Source organism: Papio anubis, chromosome 15, assembly GCF_008728515.1.
Source record: "Papio anubis isolate 15944 chromosome 15, Panubis1.0, whole genome shotgun sequence".
Taxonomy (NCBI): Eukaryota; Metazoa; Chordata; class Mammalia; order Primates; family Cercopithecidae; genus Papio; species Papio anubis.
This window is the reverse complement of record NC_044990.1, coordinates 14,233,434-14,261,081: the sequence shown is the minus strand read 5'-3', so window position 1 is coordinate 14,261,081 and position 27,648 is coordinate 14,233,434. Positions and strand designations below refer to the sequence as shown.

At 36.6% G+C, this 27,648-nt stretch overlaps 2 protein-coding genes across 12 annotated transcripts in view; one reads left to right on the top strand and one right to left on the bottom strand.

Annotated features, from left to right (window-relative positions):
* NBEA (neurobeachin) overlaps positions 1-27,648 on the bottom strand; it is a 739,922-nt gene that overhangs the window by 193,718 nt on the left and 518,556 nt on the right. For all 11 annotated transcript variants that reach the window (XM_031655705.1, XM_031655707.1, XM_031655708.1 and 8 more), the window contains one exon: positions 21,910-22,046. In XM_031655705.1, the coding sequence (XP_031511565.1) occupies positions 21,910-22,046 (137 nt within the window). The remainder of the gene's footprint in view (positions 1-21,909; positions 22,047-27,648) is intronic.
* Positions 17,302-21,104, top strand: MAB21L1 (mab-21 like 1). The gene has a single exon (XM_009191758.4). The coding sequence runs from the start codon at positions 18,562-18,564 to the stop codon at positions 19,639-19,641; it is 1,080 nt and encodes a 359-aa protein (XP_009190022.1). The 5' UTR covers positions 17,302-18,561; the 3' UTR covers positions 19,642-21,104.

The following is a 27,648-nucleotide window of genomic DNA, read 5'->3' as shown; positions in this document are numbered from 1 at the left end:
TGATCCTTCCACCTAAGCCTCCTCAGTAGCTGGGACTACAGGAATGTGCCACTACATCCAGCTAATTTTTCCATTTTTTGTAGAGATGGAGTTTTGCCATGTTGCCCAGGCTGGTCTCAAACTTATGTGCTCAAGTGATCCATCCATCCTGGCCTCCCAAAGAGCTGAAATTACAGGCATGAGCCACTGTACCTGTCCCAGTCTCTGATTTTTTATTGGACTGTTTAATCCATTTACATTTAATGCTATTATCGATATGGCTGGATTTACATCTGATATTTTGCTTTTTGTTTTCTGTATCTTTCATATCTTTTTTGTTCACCTCTTCCTCCTTTACTGACTTCTTTTGCCATTCCTTCACTTATTTTTAAACTATATATATTTAGATATTTTATTAGCGATTGCTCTAGGGCTTACAATATATTAGGATGATGCAAAAGTAATTGCAGTTTTTGCCATGAAAAGTATGGGAAAAACTGCAATTCTTTTGCACCAACCTAATACATCTTAACTTATCAGACTACAGATTTATTTTTCAAAAATATAGATCCTATTTGCTTACCCACAGGATTTGAGGCAGACTTGACTTTTTCCCTCAAGTCTTAATCACATTTTTTTTTTTTTACCATTGTTGATCAAGAAGGTGCCAAGCAAAATTCTCTAATATTTTGCTCTCATCTAGTCTTCTGACATATCTCACTGTCTCTGTAATTCCTCAACAGTGATTGGTCCTTCAGTCAAACCTCCAAATTCTGTTAGTACCCTGAAGTCATGAATTCATTTAGTGATTAATTACTTTCTTACTATTTTCTTACTTATCATTGGTTTTGTATTCCTTATATTCATATTCATTATACCCTTTATAAAGTTACATAAAGACAAATATGTAGAGTTGTGTTTTTAAAAATATTTAATAAGTAAAGATTTAAAATGGAAATTATGCATTATAAAGAAATCATTAAAGTTATAAAATGAATTCAGTTTTAAAAGATGTAAGGATCCTCTGAAGAATAAATTCAGATATATTTAAATATAATTCAAATCATAAAAATATGCTAACTTTTCAGGAACGTATATGTTGCACATGACAATATACCTTTTAAAATTGCTATTTTGTACTCATCTCAAAGTTAAATAACACAGAGAACTGAATAAATTTTAGAAGGGAAATAATCTACTCCAATGCCTTCATCACACAGGGCAGGAAACTAAGCCCATTAATAAAGATTGTATATTTTATTCAAAAAAGAGCAAGCTCTAGAACCCAAGCTTTCTGATTCCTAATCAAGGGCTTCCTCACCCTACTGGGAAACTAAAGAAAGTTATATGATATGAAAACACTTAAGGGAAAAGTATCTTTGGCAGTTTTACATACTTCAAATAAAACATATGAGCAGGTCCTACCAAAATATCCTGTGGACACTTGGGTAGTATTGGAAACAGATAAACTAAAATGGATTATCACTTGGGCAGACACCTAAAAAACACTTCCATATGGAATGTTAGGGTCTTTTAAAAGAAGAGTCCATGAATTCCCTGGCTCCAGGAATAAATTTAAATAAACTCCCACATCACTAGCTGTTGATGATAGAACTGCTTATCAAATCTCTCAAAAGTATTCAAAGTATTAGACTACAAAGGATTTCATCAAGTTATCTTTTGGCTTCCAAAATCCCAGCAACCTCTCTTAGGCCCATTTGTTTGTTTTGTGCAGGCTCTGGTGACTCAGATTGTCTCCTGTTCCATTCACTTGACAGCATTCATTCTACTCTTCATGGGTCTTCTTTACCCAAAATTCTTTCCCTCTCCACCCAGAATCTTATAACCACTTTTAGCGAATTCAGTATTCATATAGACAATCTATTCTGTACCTTAATCTTAAAATTCTTTGATTTCTTTGTATTTCAGCAGTCTATGCCTATGTCCATATTCCGCTTAGTAAACTACTCTGCCTATGTTTAAGCTATCTTAGTCACTTATCTATTTAGAAATTTTACTACATCTACTTTTCACCTTCATCTAGGGTTGCCAGGTAAAGAAGGATTCAGCATCGTTATCTCCCATTCCTTTTAGTGAGAGTTTAAACATCTAAATCCTTTCTTGAATCTTACCTCAGTCCCAGTGCTTTAAGTGCCAAGAGAAAACTGAGGCCTAGTTGCATACTCCACCAACTTTAAAAACCACCATCTACAAATTTATCTTCCACAATGCAACAGTTTCTTCCTGCTCCATTTTCAGCTCTCCACCTGTTTATCCTAAACCCAACATCTCACCCTCCACTGTTACAAATACATATGGAATAAAACAAAATGCAATATTAATAATTGTGGAAAAAAGCCATCTCTCATTGTAGCCTCAAGAAAATGATACCATTTCTTTCTATTGATCTTGGAGATAGAGAGACCTCCATGATTTAGTCCTTCATTTTAACTTTAACTTCTCCTCTATAGCTTCTTTCTCTATGCCCTAAATATGTTCAAATACCTTTAAAAGTTTTTCTTGCATCACTTCATAATTACCATACTATCTCTTGCATTTCCTTTATGTGTACTTTTCTCTTTTTAATTTTTATTTCCATAGGTTTTTGGGGAACAGGTGGTGTTTGGTCACAGGAGTAAGTTCCTCAGTGTGAGATTTTGGTGCACGCATCTCTTGAGCAGTATACATTAAACCCAATTTGTAGTCTTTTATCCCTCATTCCCTTCCCACCTTTTCCCCCAGAGTCCCCAAACTCCACTGTGTCATTGTTATGCCTTTGCATCCTCATAGCTTAGCTTCCACTTATGATTGAGAACGTACAATGTTTGGTTTTCCATTCCTAAGTTACTTCACTTAGAATAGTCTCCAATCCTACTTTTCTCGAAAGTGTATTTTCTACCTCACTTTCCGTCTCCTATTTACTCTTCAATCCTATTGTGATCTGTTTCTGTCTCTACAATTCCACTGATACAAATGTGGAAAGACAAAGAACTTTTTATGTTATTTGAACTCTATGTGGTAGCGGAACTGTTGTCCACTAACTTTTTATTACAACTTGTGTTTGGCATTTAAGATGTTTCCTCCTTACTTTTCTGAACATTCTTTCTCATTTATTCCTATTGGATCATATTCCTCTGTTTATGTTCCCTAGCATAATTCCTTGTACTTTTTCTCATTCTATATTGTTTCAGATAACTAGTAGTATACATACAAGATGATGGGCACTAAAAATAAATGAAGAGATGATGGTGGCTTGCAAGGACGGAAGCTGTAAAGTTGGTGAGAGATGGGCAGATTCTGGAGGATTTGCTGACACTCTGGATATTGGGTACAAAAGCAAGCGAGGAGTCAAAGATGATAGCTATGTGAGATGATGTGGAGAAGACCACCGAACACACCAGCTTGAAGTTAAGGGGAGAGGTCTTGGCTGGAGATATAAATTTAAGAGTGATCAATGTATAGAACATATTATATTGGAGAGTATTGTTTGAAAAATCCTTCACTCATTCAGGCACTGAGTACCTACTATATGCTATCAAAATAACCAGGAAAATTAACAAAATCTTCCTGTGGGAAGAACAGAACAGATGATATTAATTTAATTATTCATTCAAGAAACACACCTAAGCATGATGCTACATAAACTCAGAAGTCTGGAGACAGAAAAAACTGGGTTTGAATCCTATCTTTGCTAGTTACTGTGTGGTCTTGGGTAATGTAAGTTTAAAAGTACTCTTTTTAAAACACATAAACTTCTTATGTGTATTAATTTATTTAACCTGTGCAACAACCCTATGACACAGAATTATTATCGCTGTTCTACAGATGACAGGAAAAATTAGAGAGGTTCTATCTGATGACTAAGAAAGCATGCTCTGGAGCCTGGGGCCAGATGGCATAGATGAAAATCTTAACTCTGCTAACTCCTAGCTTTGTAAACTTGGAAGAGTTACCTGAATGCTCTATGTTTCAGATTCTTAACAATGAAATGAAGCCAGACGTTTCTACTTCATAGTGTTGAGAAGATGAAGGTACATACAGTAATATAGATAAAGCACCTAGCAGAATAACTTGCAGATAACAAAAACTCAATGTTAGCCAATTTTACCAATTTGTTCTTTGTCTTGTTTAAAGATGTAAAAATGTTCTTAAAAAAACGACCTGCAACTTTTTTCATCAAGTTCCTAAGACATGTTTTCGAGTGTTTAGCTGACTTTTAGGCAGAAGGTGAAATATAAGAAACAGTAACTTCTTATGTCAGGGTATACAGTTAAGACTAGAATTTATCTAAGGCTGGATTAGGTATCTTGTAATGAGATTCAGGAATCTCCAACTGGTCCTCTGGTCGATAATCAGTCTAGCTGGTGATCTACATTAGTATAGGTATTTCAGTATGTCTAACTAATAAAATGGTACTTGCCCTTAAGGTTTTTGTTATCTAGGCTCTAGAATATGGTAAATATTAAATACTGAAATCAATAGGTAAAAGTAACGATTCTTAACAATAAATTCTACTATAGTTTCTAGACAACAGAAGATCAAATAGGACATAGCTTATAAAACTACTTAGCTGAAGAGGCTCCAGTATCTTATTTACTGAGTATAAGGCTTTAATAAAGTTATAGCCTTCTTTTGTTGGCATTTGTGTCTGTCCTCATTCTAGTATGCCCTCAGTAAGCTACCAGATCTTAACCTGCACAACAAAAGTGCCACTCACTGAAACAGTTATAACAGGAAAGGAAAGCAAGTTGATGGGATTTACAGTGTTACAGGCCACTGAATCACTGACTACTTGGTGAGGGCATGTAAAGAAACATCATTTTCAACACTGCTAGGACAGTGAAGCCAGGTTAATGAAACAGCTTTGGAACATGAAAGCTATTCATAAAGTGTTTTTTTAAAACTTCAGATTTCCTTGGGAAACCTAATTAAGAAATAGGAATCTTCCATTAATAATTTTCAATTATTTTACTTGTAGGTTTTATTTCCCAGTGGTACATTTTTTAATAAGCTTTTATTGCTTTATATTTTCTATCCTATTATCTACTTGCAAGTGCCATAAACATTTTGAGATTTAAACAAAAACATAAAATGCTGAAGAACTGGCATTCTTCTCAAGCCTGGGGACTAATAACTAACGTCAAGTTTTACTTTGAAACATGTTTCTCAGCCTTTCGAATACCTAATTTACTTTTGATGTTCATCAAATAAGCATAAAGTAGCTGTATCAACACAATTCTAGGAAAAAATAAGCAGCATAGATTATGATTTGGAGAATTCTTAGGGATCAGAGAAGAGCATAAGAATAAATCACTTAGAGAATTAGCTGTATTCCAGGCTTCATTAGTTCTAATTATCCCCCAAATATGCTCAGCAGAATGCACTTGGGTCAGCTGGGACTGACACACAATAGAGTAGGCAACTTATAAACTCTTCAAAGCACAGAAAGAGTTCATAAAACGACCGCTTGTGCATTTAGATTCATGTGATAACACCTCTTATTGCATAAGCCACCAGATGAAACAGATGGGGTAGCTCTTCACTGGAGAATGTTTCTTTTGTAAACGCACTGGACTTCTTTATTCCCCATTCAAGACACAAACTGCAAGAAAGCCAAATTTCAGGCAGGCTGTCTTTGTTTTTTATTGCCTAGATGTCACAGCAGTAATAAATAAAGTAGTAATGAAACATCCTCATTGAAAAAAAAAAAAAACTTGGCAAATAAAAACATGTGCCTACACTTAAAGAAATTAAAGGCTTTAAAAAACACCGAAAGTTAATACACGTGTTTTTTTTTTAACAGCCATACAGAAATAAACACATGTATTTTGTATTTTCAAATTAATTAACATATAATAACATTTTGTATTTTACTACTGATTCTCAAATATGTTCTGAGAATTTTCAGAAAATGTTTTTTCCCAACAATGTATTCATTACTTAAAGGAGGCCTCTTTGCTCTACATTCACCAGTTCACTCTGTGATACTGAATATTCAGTTCTAGGCATTGCACTTGAAGAAAACAACTGAGCAGAATGGGTCTTGAGACTACTTTAGCTTGATTTACAAATTTTCACATTGGCTTCAAATTATTAAAAGTATCACTTTTTAAAAGCATTTACCTCTGCTCATGCTAAATTATTTAGAAACTCTTGTTATTGTCAAAAGGTTAAAATATATAGATCAATATGTTGGTGATTCCTATAATAGTCTACAAGTCCTAGAAGCACATCTATTTGCATTTAAAGTTTATTGGCTTTGCTGTTCATTGATCAAGCATGTGGGAAACCTGTAGATTCCATTTGTAGATACAAAATTTATTGACAAAGCAAAATTGATAAATGCCAAAATATATAAAGTATATACTTTATCCCAAATGAGGCTTCTTAGTTACACATTTCGATGAAAAACTAGTATTAGGATTTTAAATATTTGGAAAAAAAACTATACAAAGGCTGTGGAGTGTTTAGTAAATTCAATGTATCCTGAGGTCTTATTAAGTGGATTAGCTACCTTCTATACTTAAGCTGAGCAAAAACATTAAATTCATTAAAGTTAAATTGTTTTGCTCTGAATATTCTATGTGTAGCTTATGAACACATTTTTAGAAAGAACTTATGCCTATTGATTCTTAAAATAATGATGTGTAACTTGTTATTATAAGTCAAGTCATGGAAAAAATACCTAAAAATAGCAAGATATGACTTGGATGATTATGAAAATCATGTACTTAGGACCTCAGTAATAATATATTTAAACAAATAAGATATTTGTTGACATACAGAATTTATCTGCATGGGAATGGAGATGCCCAAAAAGCTAATGTGACCCATGGTTCACTATTATTCTCTACATGTACCAATCCATTCTAGGGGTAATAAATTCTAGGCACCGTACTTGAAGAAAATTGTGTACCAGAATGGGTCCTGAACAGTGAGGTGACTTAAAATATGCCAAAGGTATAATGGCTGAAAGGCTGGAATATGTTCAGCTTGGTATCTGAAATGCTGAATTTAAAAAGCATGTATCTGTTAAAGGGAAAAGACTATTCAGAAGGGAAAGTAGGCACCAAAAGGTGAAAGTTTCAAGGGGAAATATTGTGGTTCAATATCAGGAAGAGCTTTCTAACAGTTATAACTGTTGTAAGTACAATTAACTATCTGAGGAGGTAGTAAGTTTCTCATTAGTGGAGATAAAAGTAGAGGTTAGATAACCACCTCTGGCTATGGTTGTTACCATGGCTGGTAGAGAAAATTCAGACAGTTACGAAGAGGGTTCCATTCTATTATCCTCCAGAGTTCTTTCCCACCCTGACATAAAATGTCTGACTTATGAGGCAGAATTACTTTTTTCCCTGATACTAACTGCATGACACATTTTAGTAAACTTTTCACTGTTTTAATTTTTGTGTAGAGTGAAATACAAATTGAGTATGAATACTGATTAGTAACTCTAAGTACTAATTCTATATAAGTACTAATAGAATTCTACTAATAAGTACATAAAATACATAGTCTTTATATAATAATATAATCAGATGTATCATCGAAAAAATTTCCTCACATTTTAGTATCTATACCAAAAAATAATTTACTACAGAATAAAAACAACTGGCATTGGCATAGCTTTCTTGGAAATGATTGCACTTAAATTCATGATCAAAGGGAGTTTTCAATGTATCTTGCGCTGAAAAACAATGTTGTGGGTTGTATAGCTCACTGATATTACACAGTAAAACTATGATATGGACAAACCTTTATAAAAGAAAAGTATATAAATATTTCACTCAAGTAATTATTGAAATAATTGCTTCTCCTCATCACATTTATAAAGGTATATCCCATTAATCTTGAGTTTTACAATGAAGTGGTTATGTAGATGAATTAGTCCAATTTGATATTCAGTAAACAGTATATGTCTTTCCTAGTTTCTCCCAATGTGAATGATCAATACATCATCCTCATAAAATTAAAATTCATAACATAAAAAGTATCTCAGTATCTACCTATTTAAAAGTATCCTATAAAGAACTCTATCCTTAAAACTCATCAATTATGTTCTTTATGTAAATGCAAGCCTGTAGATTTCTTTTTAGAATAACATTTATATCCTAGTAGCAGTTTCTATGAATTATAGCCGGTTATGGACATATGTAGTCTGGAAACTCTAGTGCTGATGGCAGCCACAGTCAGACAGACCTGGCTCTACAATTACTTGTGTGACCCTGGTAAGACGCAACCTTTCTAAACCTCAGTCTCTTTATTTGTAAATGGGAGCTAATATTTGTTGGGAAGATTAAATACTCATTAAATATTGGTCCCTGTTCCTTATCACCCATCTTTCCCAGCTCAGAATTATGTTAAGTATCAAATGAATTAACAGGTATAAATCCTTTGTAGATTGGAAAGAATGTTGCAATTGTAAAGCATTATCTCATTTAACAGGTAATTTATCCCCATGAATTACATTATGGTTAATGGTGTTCATTATTGTTTTGAATAATCCATGTAAGTATAGGTCCCATAACATGATAAATTTCTAAAGAACAAATTAATAACTTTAAAAGATCATATTTGAAAATACCCAGAGAAAACAATAGTTAGCAACAATTATTCTCTAAATCATTTTGGAATAACTCAGTAAGTTTTAATGATATAATATAACTATTGGCTTGGGACAGGCTAGGCTTGTACAAGCAGTGGGAGAACTGAGGCTTTACCATTCATTCAGGTGAGGAGAAGAACATATTTTCCCTCAAAATTTCATTGGCCTATTTTTTAGACTAAACAATCTGGAGAATTTTCTCAATTACCTATTACCTGGGTTATATGCAGAGTTCAAACACACGCTCTAGAGTGGTTGTGAAGTATGTCTTACCCAGAGTTTCTTCTTTAAGACTATTACAGCATTCAAGGGTAAAACACTGTAAATCATACAAATACTGGAAAATTTTTAAAGTGTTATTTGATATTATCCTGATTTTTGTTTTTAAAGATACAGATATTGAAACTATCACAGCTGATCATTTCATTCTGACACGAGTTTAAAAGGTTAAGTTACTATCTGAAGAAAGGTAATCTGGTTGCCTTTCACAGCAGCCTGCAAGCTCTGCAATCTGCATAGAGAGGGGCATTTGTCATCATTAGCTGAGCTGTGACAGCTGGCACCCAGGGTGTCCCAGAATCAAGAAGTGGCAGAGACACTCTTGGTTTAGGTTGCCATTAAGTATAGTAGGGTTCTTGAGGATCAAGTATATTTTACAAAAGCTTTGTGATGTAACTAACAGTAGTGAACATATTTGAATTTTCCATAACATGGATAATACAATGATAGCACATAATTAGCAGGTTGCCTCTAGACAACAAGATGCCAGATTATAGTATGAATAAACATCTACTGCCTGCCACTTAGAGAGGCAGAATTCTTTCAGCACCCTAACAGCTCCAGCAGAGTGGGTTTTCAGGGCTGGGTGATTAATTAAGTATATTGAAGGAAATAGGTTAAAGATGGAGACTATAGTTCTCAGATATATTTTAAATTTGGTTGTAAATAATGCATAACTTCCCAAGAATTAGCTAAACTGCACACACTCAATATAGCACCCATCTTTTTTTCATAATATGAATATGAAAATTAAAGTAATTCATTTAGATGCAGTCTTCCAATTGGCTGAAGTGTATGTAATTGGTAATATGTATTTAAAAATATTCCTTGGCTAAAGTTTAAAATCAAAATCTTCTCACCAAATGGGTGCCACTATGAGTCTGAAACAGTTGTGGTAAGTAAATCTAGAAAAGAAGTTTTAAAACTTTAAAATGTTATAAATATGTCTTTTAGATCTTAATGTAAAACTATTTATCAAAAGAAAGTTTAAATTATGTAGGCTGATCAGACTTTTGAAAATTTAGCATACCGCCACCCCTCTAAAGTCATCAATGCTTGGGAACATAATCAATAATACGGGGTTTTATATTATTATGTAAACTAGTTTTCCACAAATAAAACTAATTTTTGTGTTAATGTAAAATCTATGCAAATACATGCAGTCATTTATCAGGAAAGCTGACAAGCATTCCATATTGGAGGGGAAATGAAACTGCCTCAAGAATAGAGGCAATTAATTATTTCTGTATTTTTTCTTCTTCTGTCTTGAGGCACAAAAGTTATCCATCCAGTTAAAACAGCAAATGAAATAAAGAGATTTTTTTTTTATTTAAACACATATGGCTTTTGCCTGCAATACTGATCACCACAAGGTCTACAGATGCCCGTGGCTAAATTGTACACTGGCAGATGCACACAGGGGAAAACTGTGCTAATGCAGCGTGGAGAGCAAAACAAATGAAGAACTGAAATTGCTAGGAAAAAACAAAAAACAAAACATCCCACATTTTTCCCCCTGATGAGTTATACATTTTGTTTATCAAATGCAGGTTAAGGTTGCAAAAAATTTAAACTTAATCTGTTGCAAAAAAGTAAAAAACAATTTTAAATTAGTGAAGGTCTCTCTCTCTCTCTCTATATATATATACATACATATATATATACTCACACATACATATTAATGTAGGTAAGTATTTTTTTTTTCCTATGGACAAAATGGCTAGCAATAAACTTCTCAATTTCATAATTAAAAGCTTATGACATTCAAAGTTGATGTAGTATATGTGACTGAATACATGCTGTTGGAATTTCCAGTGTTATCTTAAACACTGGATGTTATGTACTGTGTGTTCAGTGTCTGTACGCAGAACTGCATCAATCTTTTACTATCTTAAACATCTTGCGGATGTGGATATTACTGTGCTGGGTGTGTAACTAGTATGCAGTATTGCAGTCAGTCTGTTTACTATCTTAAACACTGGTGTTATTTGTGTGTGTGTCTGTACGCAGACTGCATCAATCTTTTACTATCTTAAACACTGGTGTTATTTGTGTGGGTGTGTCTGTATGCAGATTGCATCAGTCTTTTACTATCTTAAACACTGGTGTTATGTGTGTGTGTGTCTGTGCGCAGACTGCATGCATGGACTATTTTGCAAACCATAAAAAGAGTGTATTTCCTAAAGATGGTTTGAGATTATTAAGAAAGCAATAACTTCTTTCTTAATAGGCCTGTAAGCATGCATAACATTAAAATTTCTATTGTAACTGCCAAATAAAAATATAAAACAGAAAGCATTTAAATAATTTGTATATCTTAGGGGAAGAAATAAAAGACTAGTTGTACTATTCCAAGTTGTAAAAAGGCAGAATATTTGAAAAAGCATCATTATCAATGTCTTCACTCTTATAATTTAACACATCTTGGTTCAGAGTATTTGTAACCATCTAAATTTACATAATAATGTATATTTATACAAAATTAGGATAATGTATATTTATATATATGTCCCAAGAATGTGCATATATTAAGTAATATTAGATCTAATAAACTCTTTAGCCTCAATTCCTACCACTCAAAGGGAAGGTTAATTTACTGAAAATGTAAAGTAAAAATATTGAGAAATCTTGACATTTCTTTCTCTAGTGACATAAAGCTAGAAACATTACAAATATGCCTCAAATGTTGCTAACTTATATGAGAAACCCTTTCTTTCTTGCATATTTTGATGTGCAAACTGTGAACCCGATTCATAAATCTAACACATATATTCATGTTAGCCACTAAATATTAGGAGTTTCTTTGAAAAATGAATCTTCTACCAAGTATTAATTAGTCACATACATTAAACAACTTTACATAAAATAAAAATTATAAACATATTGCTTATATATCTGAAATATTATTTTATACTTTGCCTGTGTCAGTGTTTTTTGATTAAAACTTGTCTTTAATTGGAAGCATGATAAAATAGTAAATTCTAGGGGAAATAAATAACAGGTGTTACAGTCTAAAGACCTTTTGATATAAAACTAAAACACTCAGACATTTATACATTAATCATAAAATTTCCATATAAAAATAATGAAATAAGGGCATGAAGAAACATTTTTGTGGTAATATAAATGTTCTACATGTGTGTTAGAGCTTCTATGATGGTATACATTTGTCAGAATTCATAGAATGGCACAACCATATGGAAAAATCATGGAATGCTATTGTATGCAAATTATACATCGACAAACCTAACTTAAAAAAATACATTTCACAGAAAGACAAAGCTATACATTTTATTTCACTAGGTTCCCACTTTTTTTAAAAATCAGGAACACTACATCTTACAAACTATGCTGTTCATACTTCTAATTTGACTGGGATATTGAGATAATAAAATGGATAAGGATATATGAATATAAAAGTATTAACTATTCATTAGTATTACTTTAGTCTTGATATTCTTGACAAATCATTATATGAAAAGTGTGCTTTCAAGAAATAGTACATATTGGTGTACTAAAATGTATATTATTACCATAGTGAAAATAATGAAATGTAACTGGAAATATTATATAGGTATTATATTCTCAGATAGTTATCTCTATACTTATATGTAAAGATATAAAGAAAATTTATATTTATAAACTAATTTCCTTCTTTTTCTATAAACCATTTATTTTACTGCATATAATATACATGATAAAAGGTAATCGTTTTCTATTTGATGTAATTATCCTTTTAAATTATTACTCCAGTTACTGATCATTAAAAAAATAAATCTTAGTTTAGAAGAATTACTTTGCTCATTAAAAAATAAGCTCCAAAACTATAAATTAAAAATAGGAAAGGTTATTTTAGACATGTAATCACTGGAAGTTGATTATCTATGTATCATATTCTAGTCTCAAGGTCATGTTGAATATTTTCAGTGGCTTAATCACATACAGTATGAAACAGTAATGAGAGCAGTGCAGTCCTGGATGACCTAGTACAGATGTAGGGATTCACATACACTCATCGAATCTGATTTCCTTGTTTTCTCTAAATGCAATAAAAATATAGCATATTAAGAGTACTAAAAATGTAGCCATATACACAAATATATGTAAATTCATGTATGTAAAATCATACATACATTTGTGTATGTGTTATGGGTTAGGAAATACCTAATTTTCATATATTCATATAGAAAAGAATCATGTGAGCCCATTTATCCTGTCTGAATATTTCTATAATATCACAAGAAAATTATAAGCTGAAATCTAACAAAAAGATTTTGGTTTTATTAGAAAGATAATAATAACTTTCTGAAGGGTTTGTGAGAAATTAAGACTATTGGAATCCATATTTCCTACATAATACTCAATAAATTAATGACTTGTCCTTAAATGTTTGGAAAAGGTTAGAGATCACAATTTATGCCGAGCAATAAAAAATTATTTAGGTTGATAACCTCCTTTCCCCATTTTTTTTTTCAGTTTGCAGATACAACTGAAAACATCCTGTACCTCTGTGTACACATGCAAATGAATGAGGAAACAGAGACAATTATGAAAATAAGCTGGGCTTTAAATTTCTTTTTCTATCAAAAGAAAGGTTTTGGCTAGAGTTATCCAGTATTACTTCAAGTCTGCAAATCAAGCAGTGGTGGTCAATTCTTAGAAGTATACTCCCAACTTCCATTTTTAATCTCAAAGTTACCTTTCTTTTCAAAAACCTATTAATGTCAATATCAAGTTTATTAAGCAACACTGTAGAGAAAAACAGTACTCTTCACTACAAATGTGACTATATGTGAACTAGGGTGATGAAGAAAACTGAGGCAAAGGCCTTCATCAGTCAAGTGAAGAATAAACAATTTTAAAAAATTAACCACAATTCTCAAAATGTTCTAGTTGAAGAAGTGAAATAGGGTCTAAATTGTGCAAACAGCGACCTCAATCCTCTGTTTGACTTTGAAATAAATCTGATATTAAAAGATGAAATAATTACTTTAAGAAATCACTGAAACCTTGAAAGCTTTCAAGCTATTTTTTGTCTCAACTGTTCTTACACCAAGAATCACACAGGAAGAAAGGTATAGATGCCATCAAATTAGATTACCAGAAAAATTCTCTCTATTTTACTTTATTTAATGTGACACATAAAGAAAACCCTGCACAAATATCTGTCTTTAATTTCTCTAGTGTAAAAAAAGAAATATATTGTGTCTGGCAGAATGAAACACTTGAAATAGCCTGGGTGCATTTATAAAAAAAAAAAGGGGGAAGGAAATCAGATGCCTACAATGAGCCTTCAAAGCCACTCCAGCAGTAGGGATAAATAATGTAATAAACTCAACTTCATATTCTTTTTATCTCCCCAGTGTAATAAGCACATATTAAAAAAATAAAACTTTAAATTCATGAATTTTGAATAGCAGCTAGCAGATAATGAAAAAACACCAAACGATATCTATGTAAGCACTTAACATGTATGTGCATATCCCTTAACAGATACCTCTTTTCCAGATGAAAGGTTACAATTGCTGAGATTTATGAACATGCAATTCAAATTTAAATTAGTTTTTTTCTAAAAGAAAAAATTTTGCATTCTTGTATTTCTCAACATAACAGAGTTTTTCTTTAAGCTTAATAATGACACGATTTATGAATTACTTTGTATATCCCATATAAGTAAGCAGGTTTACAGAAGTGGACATAAGTTATTTAGGAAATAGTACTTGAGGAAAAGTTGTTTTGCTATTGTTATTTCGAACGCTTCGAAGTGTTAAGGATCACAGTATTTAATTATTTTATATTCACTAATACTACTAACATTTATGATAATGGTGTGCTCTGTCCTTATTATTATTTTTTTTTCTAACTGGTACATTTTAAATCAAGCCTGCCTCATAAACTAAGTAAATGAAATGTAAACGTCATTTTACATAACTGACGTTTTCCATTAAAATAAGCAGCTCAAACTATTATTACATCATGAGATTCTTGAGATGTTTTTTCCTTCAATTAGGCCAGTTTTCCTTAATTATCATTCTATTATTAGGTCATGTCAAAGATGTCTGCATGCATACCACGGAAAATAATTAAGTATTTACATCCTAAAGCATGACACACACACAATTTTATTCTAGTAGCACTAAGATTACATTTTCAACAAAAAATATTGCAAGACTGGTATAACTGGAGTTTTTAAAAAAACTTTTCACATTAATACGTAAATGTATATTAAGCCATCTCGATGTACTGCATAATCATTTGACATAACTAGTTTAATAGGTCAAATGATATTTTTTAAAAATTTACTGAAAAACAGTTAAATATGTTACTCCCATAAAATAAACATATCCCCCAAGCCTAGATTAAAATCGGCTGAATTGCACAAAAACATACTGTTATTTGTAATTCCTCTCTATAGGTCATTTCCATAAAAAAATTTCAGGGATGGAAAACACACTTCTCCGAATAGCTTAATTTTCGCTTCAACAATGAGGGGCGTCTAAGATCACTGAAAGGATGCAGCTACACAAGGCAATTCATTTCACGTGTTCAGTGTAATAGAAAATTACTGTGTTGCAGCAACAAGCAGTACTTGCACTAGAGTATTATTCAATCCAGGGCGCCCAGTTCACCCACAGTGATAACCGCGGACCGGTGAATCCTATGTTATGTAAATCACCTTCAACTCCGTGTGTGAAGGATGCTTAAGGAAGCAGCTTAGAAAACACAGTCCTGGCGTCCTTGAAACTAAATGACTTCACTTTCCTGGAACACTAGATCTAACGAGTTTCCTAGTATACCTTTTCTCACCATCCATTTTTCTTTCTCAAAGTGCAAATCGTTAGTGAAAAGGAGCTGGTTGCACCAATTAGTTTGCACGAAGTGCTTCGGTGTTTAGCTTCGCTTTAACCCAATTAAGCTGCACAGTGAGCCCCGAAGATGCGCCACCTGCGCGCCTGGCTCCAGCCAGACCCGGCCGGCGTCCCTCGCAGGCCCGCATCCTTCCCGTTAGACCCACTCAAGGTCCCTCGTACAGCCCCGGGGACTCCCCGTCCTCGGCTGTCTCAGGTCCTTGACAACCAGGGTTGTTCTGCAGGTGGCCCAAGAAGGCAAGGGGCGAGGTCTTGGGGCAAGCATCTCAGAGGGCCTGAACCCAAGGGAGAGAGCGCAGGGCGCAGAGTCCCGCGGCGGGGGCTTGGCTGCGACCACACCTGGGCCGGTCGTGAGCGGTCAAGGCTGAGGGGTACGTGGGCACAGCGTGGCCTGGAGCAGACGTGGAGAGTAAACCCGGACTCCAAGTAAGGTTTTCAAATAAGCTCACGCAGAAATAGAGCGTAGCGATCTTGAGCCCAGAGAGGAAAGAAAGAGGGCACGGGAATGCGGCGCAGCTAGAGAGGGCGAGCGGACGGCACAGGGCCATCCGCTCCGGGTGAGGGCAGAAGGCGGCGTTTCCCCAGAGACCACCGCACATCTCCGCCGTGGCGGTTGCAGGTTCTCGGGCTCTGATGCGTTTCCCCTCCAACTGCCAAAAGGTAGCAGTGCATTCACCCGAGACGACGGCAAAGCGGGGAGGGGCTTTTTGGGTGTTCCCAAGCCCTGCTCCTAAGGGGATGGAAGATTCTTGGGAAATAAAGTAGATAGGTGCCACGCAACCCAATGTAATATACTATTTTCAGCTAAATTGGAATCTATCACTGTTGGATAAGGAGAAATTAAATAATAGGTGGCTTTGTGATGCTGTACCTGTGCAAAACACACAAACAAAAATCAAAAACTTAAGTAAAAAGTGGGATCCCTGAACAAGATCTTATTAAAAGTGGCTCTGAAAGTGCCTACAAACCTGTTACGGGGAGTTATAGGATTTGACTGGAAATATTCTTAATTGGAAAGACGTGGCATCTAAATTAAAGGTAGACAATTAAAAAATCCACCTAGGTTTAAAAACCACGACATAACCACTAAGTAGTATTTCTTTAGTTTTCTGTGCTTTGAGGACACAACTGGACCACCAACTAGGAAGAAAAGAAATTTCCTCCTCCTGTTTCCGGGTTCCAAAATTCAGAAATGAAATGATTTCATTTTTGTTTTCAAAATGATGTTTAAATCCAGAAATGACCCCTAGCTGATTGCAAGTTAATTTTCTTTGAAAATGTTAACCATTTTCCCTTAATTAAATCACATGAAATAGTATAAAATTAGAAGTCTAGGTCACCACTTAAGGACACTTAAGACAGGAGATATATCCTTAATTATACATCTGTAAACAAGCCAGAAACCCCCAAACCTTCAAATTTTCAGGATAGTTATCTGTGAGGAGGCTTGATCTCTATGCTTTCACGTGAATTTTATGAACTAAAATTCCATCCCAGAGACAAGTGATTTTTCAAATGTTTCTATAGTGCATATATAGCTTTGTGTCCTGCTTGTAATGCTGGTCAAGTCTACCAAAGTGCAAAGACTACAGCTGGTGGGGCAGAGGGATGTACCAAATATTTTTTAAACATCCTAACTTAAACGGGGGTAGAACATCTAATACATTCAGCAATTATTTTCAGATTCCTTTCAACAAATGCAAAAAAGGAAAAAACATAAGTAAAAAAAGAGCACACTACCTCCATAACGTTTCAAAAAATCATTTTAACATATAGGAACATCCAGAATGAGAAAATTACACAGGTCCTCCTCCATCTAAAGCCAACTTCCATATGCCAGTAGTCTGCATGAACAAACTTTCAACCTGCATTTAAGAAGACTCCAAGGATTAACAGGCATTAATTATCTTACTCTAAATGCAAGTTAGTGATTTTGTTTTAGAAAACCCCGTCTAGATCACTAATTGATGGATTCCCATTAATACACCTGTATTTGCATTTCAGCGGTAAAAAGACAAGCAGGGTTTTCGGCACAGAAGAGAGCCGCTTTGCCAAGTCTTTTCAAAATGTCAATATGCTTCAAGTAGTACCACAGCTGAGATATTCCTCTTGATTTCCAAACTGTCTAGGTGGCCTGGGTGGTTTTCTGCCGGCAGCAGCCTCCTACCTTTAGTTTGTGTGCCTATATCCATGAGGGGGGATTAATTAGCCGGGTTGGAGCTGAAGGAGGCTGTCGTGACGAGCCCAGTGGCGATTGGCCGCCCGCCTGCCTGGCCCTGCCTTTATAATTTCCACACGAGTGCATCTGGGCTCTTAGACAAATCAACAGCAGCTTCTTCTGACATATACACACGCACACTCACCCCGGACACACTCTCAGCACACTTTTCCTCCATTTGATTAACAGTGCTGCACACACAATGATTACGGGAAAGCGTAAATAAATACGGAAAGGGGTGCTTATTTTGACTACTGGAAGAGCTTTGCTGGGTCTCAGCGCAACTTTTTTTTTTTTTATTCCTGAGAAGGTGATCTCTCCATGCGGTTCTCTCACACAAGGATTCTTTAAAAGAGGAAGAGAGACAAGGAGAGGGGGGAGAACAGTCTTTCACTTTAAGAACGGCTGGGCTCAAAGATAAAAGGAAGGGAAAAGCAGCAGCAGCAGCAGCAGGGAAATCAACGCTGCAGCACTTCCGAGAGGCATTTTTGATCCATTTCTGAGCGCTGCGGCCCGTTTCTCCACCGAAGTTGGCTCCAGCTCTAGCAGCCGCATTGGATCCCACAGCTTACTGCGAGACTCCGGTGTACAATCCGGATCTCTGCCCCAACATGATTGCGGCCCAGGCCAAGCTTGTCTACCACCTGAATAAATACTACAACGAAAAATGCCAAGCCAGGAAAGCTGCCATTGCCAAAACTATCCGGGAAGTCTGCAAAGTAGTTTCCGACGTACTGAAGGAAGTGGAAGTGCAGGAGCCGCGGTTCATCAGCTCTCTCAACGAGATGGACAATCGCTACGAGGGCCTCGAGGTCATCTCCCCCACCGAATTTGAAGTGGTGCTTTATCTCAACCAAATGGGGGTGTTCAACTTCGTGGACGATGGCTCACTGCCCGGCTGCGCGGTGCTGAAGTTGAGCGACGGGCGCAAGAGAAGCATGTCCCTCTGGGTGGAATTCATTACCGCCTCCGGCTACCTCTCGGCGCGCAAAATCCGGTCCAGGTTTCAGACGCTGGTGGCTCAAGCGGTAGACAAATGTAGCTACAGGGATGTGGTAAAGATGGTGGCAGACACCAGCGAAGTGAAACTGAGAATCCGAGATAGGTACGTGGTGCAGATCACGCCGGCTTTTAAATGCACCGGGATCTGGCCGAGGAGTGCTGCCCACTGGCCACTTCCCCACATCCCCTGGCCGGGACCCAACCGGGTAGCGGAGGTCAAGGCGGAAGGTTTCAATCTCTTGTCCAAGGAGTGCCACTCCCTGGCCGGCAAGCAGAGCTCGGCGGAGAGCGACGCCTGGGTGCTGCAGTTCGCAGAGGCAGAGAACAGACTGCAGATGGGGGGCTGCAGAAAGAAGTGCCTCTCCATCCTCAAAACCTTAAGGGATCGTCACCTTGAACTGCCTGGCCAGCCCTTGAACAATTACCACATGAAGACTCTGGTTTCCTACGAGTGTGAAAAGCATCCCCGGGAGTCGGACTGGGACGAGTCTTGCCTGGGTGATCGGCTGAACGGGATTTTGCTGCAACTTATCTCCTGCCTGCAGTGCCGGCGGTGTCCCCACTACTTTCTACCGAACTTAGATCTGTTTCAAGGCAAACCTCACTCAGCTTTGGAAAACGCTGCCAAACAAACGTGGCGACTGGCAAGAGAGATCCTGACCAACCCGAAAAGTTTGGAAAAACTTTAGAGGATGAGTTAATCAAGAGCTGAAATTATTACCCTTCTCAAAGTCCTTATTAAGTGTAAACTTCTGTTCAATTCCTAATATTCCACTCCGCAGTGTAAACAATCTCTTCCTTTAAAAAGGAGTAATAATACAATATTTAGACATCATCTCACCCACCCCCACAAGGGGAGAAAAAGTAGGGGAAGCGGATGGAGAAAAACCCAAAGCCACTAGTATTAGAAGACTTCTTGCCACACGATTTCCTATCTCCCTTGAAAAGTACACCGTAACACTCCGTAAACAGCCCGGTTGTAATGCAAGACCGCGACGAACACTCCGCCTAATTATCAAAGGATTATAGCAATCCTGGTGATTTAGGTGCATCTGCCTGTGAGTAAACACGATTTGGATATGCCATCTGAAAGAAACTGTAATGTATATTTTGATTTGTAACAAATATTGTGATCTCACATTGTCTTTGAAAGTGTGGATGTTGGTGTTTGTGATTTGGTAAACAGAACTTAAATTGCCATTCTCGATACTTCCAGACATTTTCCACTAACAAAGTTATCATTTAAAGGTAGATTTCCTCCTGGTACTTTCCTCTGTCTTTGAAAGTGTCTGAACTTTAAAAAGTTTACATTTTGTTTCAAATATTGCTTGTTCTATTTCTAACATTCCATAAATATACTTGAAATGTTATTTAAATATATTCAAAGAAATTTGAATTCAGCTTATATAATAACGCTTGAATATCTGAATTATATATTTGAAAAATGCACTTGAAATACACTGGATAATTACTTTTGTGATTTAGATTTTAATTTGTTGCTGGTTTTTATTTAATTAGATGCTAATAAATGAAGTAAAATAAAAGTTGTCGTGTCTCACTTTAAATTGTTTCCTATCAAAAGATGTAATGCTGCATTTTGAAAATCAAACCCACTTGAATATCTTAAACATTTTGAGAAATATGCTAATGAAATCCTTAAAAATAAAACATTGGAGAAAAGCTCTTTCTGTATAGGTATATAAGATAACGATCTACTCTCAGTCTCTAACTTACTTGTAAGACAATTCCTTTCTACAACAGACACAATTTAAATCTACCTTTGAAAGCTTGCTCTTCTTGTAGCATTTTTGATAATATAAGAAAAAAAGTCTATCATGACAGTAGAGATGACTGACTTATTTTAAAAACTGCATTTGGAGCTGGAAGTAAAAGAAGTCCCATGACTATCCTTTGGAATACTTTAGTAGTCAACAAGTGCTGAAAATGCTGATCACCTATGGGCCTTAAGTTAGTTAATTCAGGTGATGGTAAATTTTTGGATTTTAGCTCTAGTTTACCAATACTATTTTATTACATTTTATATCAATATCTAAATTAAAAACAATAAAGTTCTGGATCTGTGGGAGCATTTGTCTTTGACTATTTTAGAATAACTGCCTCTAAAAATAAAGGAAGATTTTTTGCAAAATGATGCTAGAATTTCTAGCGTGACACTTCATGCTCTTGAATTCTTAACCCCAGAATAGAAGTTTGCAAATTGCACAGTAACATGAAAGTCAAAATATTAAAATAGATCTCAGAAAGTGCTGAGAAAGAGCTACTCTAATACTCTGGTGTTTAAAATCTACACAATAACATTTAATAAGTATGCATTTAAATGGTTCAAATATGTATTTTCTGGCATTATAATCAAAGAAGAATACAATATTTAAACATCTGAGTTCTAGCATATATATTTTAAATCAAAGCTCAGAGAATCAGTTGCTTTCCTCTTAAATCCACATATAAAACCCATTCTTATTTCAGGAGATGGACAAAATGGGTGCACTAATGGAGATGAATTTATATCTAAATGGCTCTCCCCCCAGTTTCCTTATAACTTTTCAATAATCACAATTCAATCTAAAGTTTTGAAAATTAAAAGTGATCTTAATAAGAAATTTCTTAAGACCTTTCGTAGTCAGCCCTCAGAGCCTGAGATTCTGGGCCCCAGGGACTTGGGAGCAATTGGCTTAACTACCAAATCTGCCCAAGCGCAAACAAAGGCACTCACAGAAAGACTGTTAAAATGTGCATGCTCTGGTAATACAGGATTTAACTTCATTAATATATTCTTCAGTTCCATAAAGTGAACATGCTATTTCATTCATTTTATTTTCTCTGAGAAAGAGGAGAATGTGCTCCCTTCCTCTACTGTCAGGTAAAATCAAACAAAATTGAAAACCACTTCCTGCCACAAAGCCACCAGTACCGTACATGGAATCACTTTAACTCACTTTAGTGTCGATCTTCTTGAAGGTGGAATCATCCTCATCTACCTCGAAGTAGATTTCTGTCGTGGTGATGGAGAGAGTCCCCTTGGCCACCACCACGGGAGCGATGAGCTGGGCAGGGGTGCTGAGAACCACTGGGCCTGCAAGGCAAGGATAAGGGGAGTCAGGCTGATCCCCTATGGCCCTTCCTGCTCCCTCCCAGAAGGGTACCAGAGGTTTTTATTGGTAAGGATGCACTAGAAAAAATGGTTCCCGTATTATGCGGCAAACTCTTTTTTCATGTAAGATAAGGACTACTTAGCTTTTATTCATTACCTTATAACAAGACTAGAGAGAAAAAATGGTATGAAAACCCAGAAGGTCAGGATACCGAATACCGCTCAATTTCCACCTAGAAATCCTACATGGTTGGTGAGGGGCTGCCATTAACCTACTTAAAAGTGCAGAACGGACAAATGTCCCAATTCTCCACTGAGTATCACTGGCTTTTCCAGAGACCCTAGGCAGTCAGCACTGCCCCCAAGACCAGCCATCGCGCGAAGCCGCTCCACTCAGCAGCGGCGCTCCCCAAGGAGAGGCGAGAGGACGAGAAGGGGGCAAGGATCTAAATGATAAATTCCACTGTTGTGAGCGGTTTGCCTCTTGCAGGAAGATTAATCTAATATCTGTCTCCTAAGGCGCGCTACACACACACATACGCGTGCATACGGACATTACATAAAGTTCTTATGTAGAAAAGAACGAAAATCGTAGTCACTTTCTCACAGAGAATATATCAAAAGGGATGAAAATGTAAGACGCTTGAACAAAACGATTCTCAAAAAAACCGTGCGAAAGTGCTACTTCTCAACTTTTGAAACTGCAGAAACAGCTTCACTAAAAGTGCCTGCCAGGGTGCCTGCTTCGAATTCCCTCAATCTGTTAAGGTTGAAAATCACGAATTACGCGTATAGAATATGAATTCAAATGGGATATTACCTAAATGTTTCCTGTAAAGTCTCCCCAAAGGGAGACATTCTTCGCAATCCTGGATTTGAAACACGATACAACGTTATAATAACGTGGGGATCGGATACAACCATTCATTTGTCGGTAGCAAGGGCGCATCATAATCCCTTCCACTTCTCCCCTCAAATGCATACAGTCAAGTGCGTCACAATAACAGTCGGGGAAAGGCAATAAAAAGGGAGGTTCTCTGCGGCCGCTAGGCCTCGGCCCTCCGGGCGGAGATCCCTCGCGCCGATGCCACCCTCAGCCCCCGCCGGGCCGGCCTCGGGAGACGCGGCCAAGTTGGCCTTCCCTGGCGCAGCACACACCCAATCTGCGACCGTCCTGCACAAAGCCGAGCCTTCCTGAGGCTGCGGGAACACAGAGGGCTGGGCTGGCTTCTGTCGCGATTACAAGGGGGTGGCTAAGGAGCAAACTGTGACAGGGTCAGCTTTCAGCCTGTCGGGACTGCCTGGGCCAGACCCACGCACAGCCCTGTCTTTCATTTCACTGCTCTCGATCCTCGGATAAGCCCCCGGGGCTCGCGGACTCTGGGCTTCGGCCTCTGCCCAGCGGAGTCGGGGTCCACCTCGGTTGCACACGGTTTTTCTTTGGAAAGGGAGAGGCAGTCGATCTGAAGCACCACTTTAAAGGCTCATCAATCTTAATCTAGGTTGCTCAAGTAATTACGCCCGAATCTCTTGTACGATTACAAGTGGATTTGGGTTTCTATTCCCCAGGCCCTCCTTTGTGTTTATTGGAGGGTCTGTGCGCGCGCTTGGCGGCGCCTCCTGCCTTCCGCGCCCTCCTCCGAATCCCCCAACGCTCGGGCCGGTTCGAACCGCTCCCTTAACCCTTAAGCAACCAGGACGCTCCCTTGGATGCCAGTTTTCCTATTTTCTCTCTGAAGAAATCTATGTGGTTTACTCTTGATTGGGGCAAGGTGAGAAAGGTGATTTGGTTCACACTGGAAACAAAGTTACACATTTTTAGGCATTGCTAAAAACCTCAAAAAAGTCTCCATTCTAAAGACAGAGGACTACCAAGATTTATAAGAGGTTTCTGGCATTTGGAGACAAATAATGGTCAAAAACACTAAAAATGGCGAATTACTTCTTTCTCCTAAAAAGTAATTTAACGTATCCAAATTGAGAACATGAGAAAAAAGATCGTGAAACATCAAAACCGTACCCATTGATTTACTGAAATACATTACAATTTTTAAGGACACGGATCCGTGAACTTTCCATGGGGAGCACATCTTCTCTACTTACTCCTCTGCGTTTCTGAAAGGAGATGGCTTCCTTTAGATTTTACTCCAATATCGTTCTGTTGAGGAGATTTTCCGGGCGTTTATAAAAGGGCTTCGAACTGGTCTTTCTTTAAGAAAGACACATCATGAAATATTCAGCATTAATAGTGTGTCATTTTTACCCTCGTCCTTTGGAAATCTCCAATTACAACTTCCAATTCCATAGCATGTTTAAGGAGCACTGAATCTTTTTGTTGTAGTCTTCAGGGAGCAAACCAGCCGCAGAGAGAATACGGAGTTAATCCACTACAGCAATAGAGAGAGGGGATTATGTTTTAATCCCCTTTGGGGGAGCCTTTGGATTTTAGGGATCCGATATTAAAATGTTTACACAAGGCACAATCATAAGCCAGCAGATCTTCCATATGGTACCTGGTTATTTGAAAACCTCGGATCCCTTTCCAAATAAAAATAGTTTATAAAGAACAGCATCTCTGAATGATGGTGAGATGGTGATCTAGCTGATTCTGTTCTAGAAGATAACTTAAGTAACTACAAATTTAACTTCCTAAACTTTGCTTGGTGTAGTGAGTTGAGGAATGACTGTAAATATATTCATCCCAATCACTACTGTAGCAATAAAACAATAAATTATAATGTCCTCAGCACACACAGAAGTACTGATATTAAATGTTAAACAAATGGATAAGACAAAACCTCTTCTTATTGCATTGATGCATATAATAATTTAAAATTCCACCATCTAAAGTGGTAATTAAAAGGAAAATATAAACGTTATTTACTTTTTATAACTGGCAATATAATGCTTAAAAAATACTGTTCCAATACTATTTTTGAAAGAAGGATAGGGGTATTACTTCCCATTTATCTAACCTAAAATGTGAACTAGAACAAAAACCACCCTAGCATAATGAATCTTTAAAATAATAACTTCTCTTTAGAGCCATAAGATCTTTAACCAGTTGAGATGGTAAACCTCATCATGGACCTAGAGTAGAAAGTACACGTTTTATATTAAAAAAGAAACCATTTATCAAATACACTGTAAAAGTAGAATGTTAAATACTTGTGGGTTTAGATTATGCTGATGAAAATCAAAATTTCAAGCCCAGAAATCTTAATAATACACTGACATTTTGGTAAAACTTTACAATTTACAGAATTCTTTTTTGTTTTTTGAGATGGAGTCTTGCTCTGTCGCCCAGGCTGGAGTGCAATGGCTCAATCTCTGGCTCACTGCAACTTCTGTCTCCCGAGCTCAAGCTATTCTCCTGCCTCAGCCTCCTCAGGAGCTGGGAGTACAGGCGCATGCCACTGTGCCCAGCTAATTTTTGTATTTTTAGTAGAGACAGGGTTTCACCATGTTGTCCAGGCTGGTCTTGAACTCCTGACCTCGGGTGATCTACCCGGCTTGGCCTCCCAAAGTCCCGGGATTACAGGCGTGAGCCACTGTGCACGGCCACAAAACTCATTTGTATTTTTACAGAACTAACAGTCCAATATTCACAAATTTTAAGTTACTGGATGTGTCAATGCTTTCTTGCCAAAGACCACCAAGAACATATCTGTAGTTGAACAAGTGGGTTTTATTATTCATTGCAGTGAGAGAAACGGACAACAATAAGAAACATGGGGTGACTTAGGGGGTGTTAAAAGACTCATTGTAGGATCTGGATTTTACTTGTGATTTTGGGAAGGGTTCAGGAAAGCAGGGCTTTGCTCTGGATTGGGCTCTGTCAGGCATCAGAAATAATTCTATGATTAAGTATTTCAATCAATTTTATCTAGAGGGAGGGAAGACTAAATGTATGCTAAAGCTCTAATTCAAAAGATGTAGCAGTCACTCATATTAGCCAAAAGAGGGGAATGTCTGGTACTTTTGGGGTATGCACAGTGATCTTGCTTTTGTCTGTGTTTAGTCAAAATTATAAAGTTGTTTTTTGTCTCACATCATCATCAGACAGCCCTGTATGAAGTTGGTGCTCTGTGAGGTTGTTTATGTCCAACAAGGGAACATCATGGCCTAGCAGTGAGCTCCAGGCCAGTTCTCAAAAAGAATGAGGCCTAGATATAGGCAGGCCAGTTCCCAGAGGTCAGAGGCTGCTTTTTCTTTTTCTCAACTGCAGGGATTAATCATTTTCGGGGGGGCGGGGGACGGGAGGGTAAATTACTCATTCTCAGGAGGGGGTAAAATACATTCTAGTGATTAAAAGGCAACGATGGCTATTAAATTTCCTAATAATGATAAGTTTCTTTACAACTTTCAATGTAAAGCACAGTAAAGACTATGCATGGAAAAAGAGTTGCCGTTTAATTAAAACTGGAATTGCTAGAATTATTTGATGACTTTTAATTGGTAAACTATATTTAGGGTACATAAAATTATAATGTATTTTAGAATCGCTTGAATATTTCCTAACCTTAGTTTAATATCGTTAAAAGTTGTATTAGCTATATGGATTTTCTTCATCCTCAATTACTTGGAAACTACATGCTCAATTTGCTTTTAGAACCTGTGAAACCTTGTTATTTTTGGATAATAAAAAATTGACTAATCTTAGTAGAATTATTAAACTTAAAATCCTGATGTTATTTAGAAGAACTAAAACTAATCTGAAATTCTTTATGTTCACTGTAAAATAATATTATTCCAAAGAAATTAGGACAAAAATATAAGGAGGGAGTAAATTTTTATAATTATTTTTATAATGTGGTATACTTTCTAGGGAAGTAATTCATAGCATGAGTGACTGAACAAGATATCTATCACTGCTTTGGACTCTTTTTTTTTTTTTGAGATGGAGTCTTGCTCTGTTGCCCAGGCTAGAGTGCAGTGGTGTGATCTTGGCTCACTGCAATGTCCGCCTCCTAGTTTAAGTGATTCTCCTGTCTCAGCTCCCCAGGGAGCTGGGATTACAGGTGCACGCCACTATGCCCAGCTAATTTTTGTATTTTTAGTAGAGACGGGGTTTCACCAAGTTGGCCAGGCTGGTCTTGAACTCGTGATCTCGTGATCCACCCACCTTGGCCTCCCAAAGTGCGGGGATTACAGGTCAGAGCCACTGCACCTGGCCATAGACTCATTATTTTTAAGTATGGTACAGTCAATTTCCCTAAAACATTCTCCCCCATAGAAACAAAGGAATAAGATGTTTTAATCTCAAAACAAATTACTGAAGAATATAATAAAGTTGTTTTATTTATTCCAAAACTTTGTTTTGGAATCCTAGGAAAGCTTTGGGCATTATGAAAATGGAGGTATTTGTGTATGTGCCCGAGGGAGGGGCAAGTTCTAGAAAAAATACTGCAACAAATTTTAGATTTCCAAATTTTAGATATCCAGGATGGTTCTCTGGGTTTCAGGTGATTGAAGTGTCTTAAGAATATATATATATATAAAAGTCATAGTAGCAAAGTCTCTAGATAATGACTGTTTTATTTATATACAGAGAATATTGATAGTTGTCCAGATAAAATTTCAG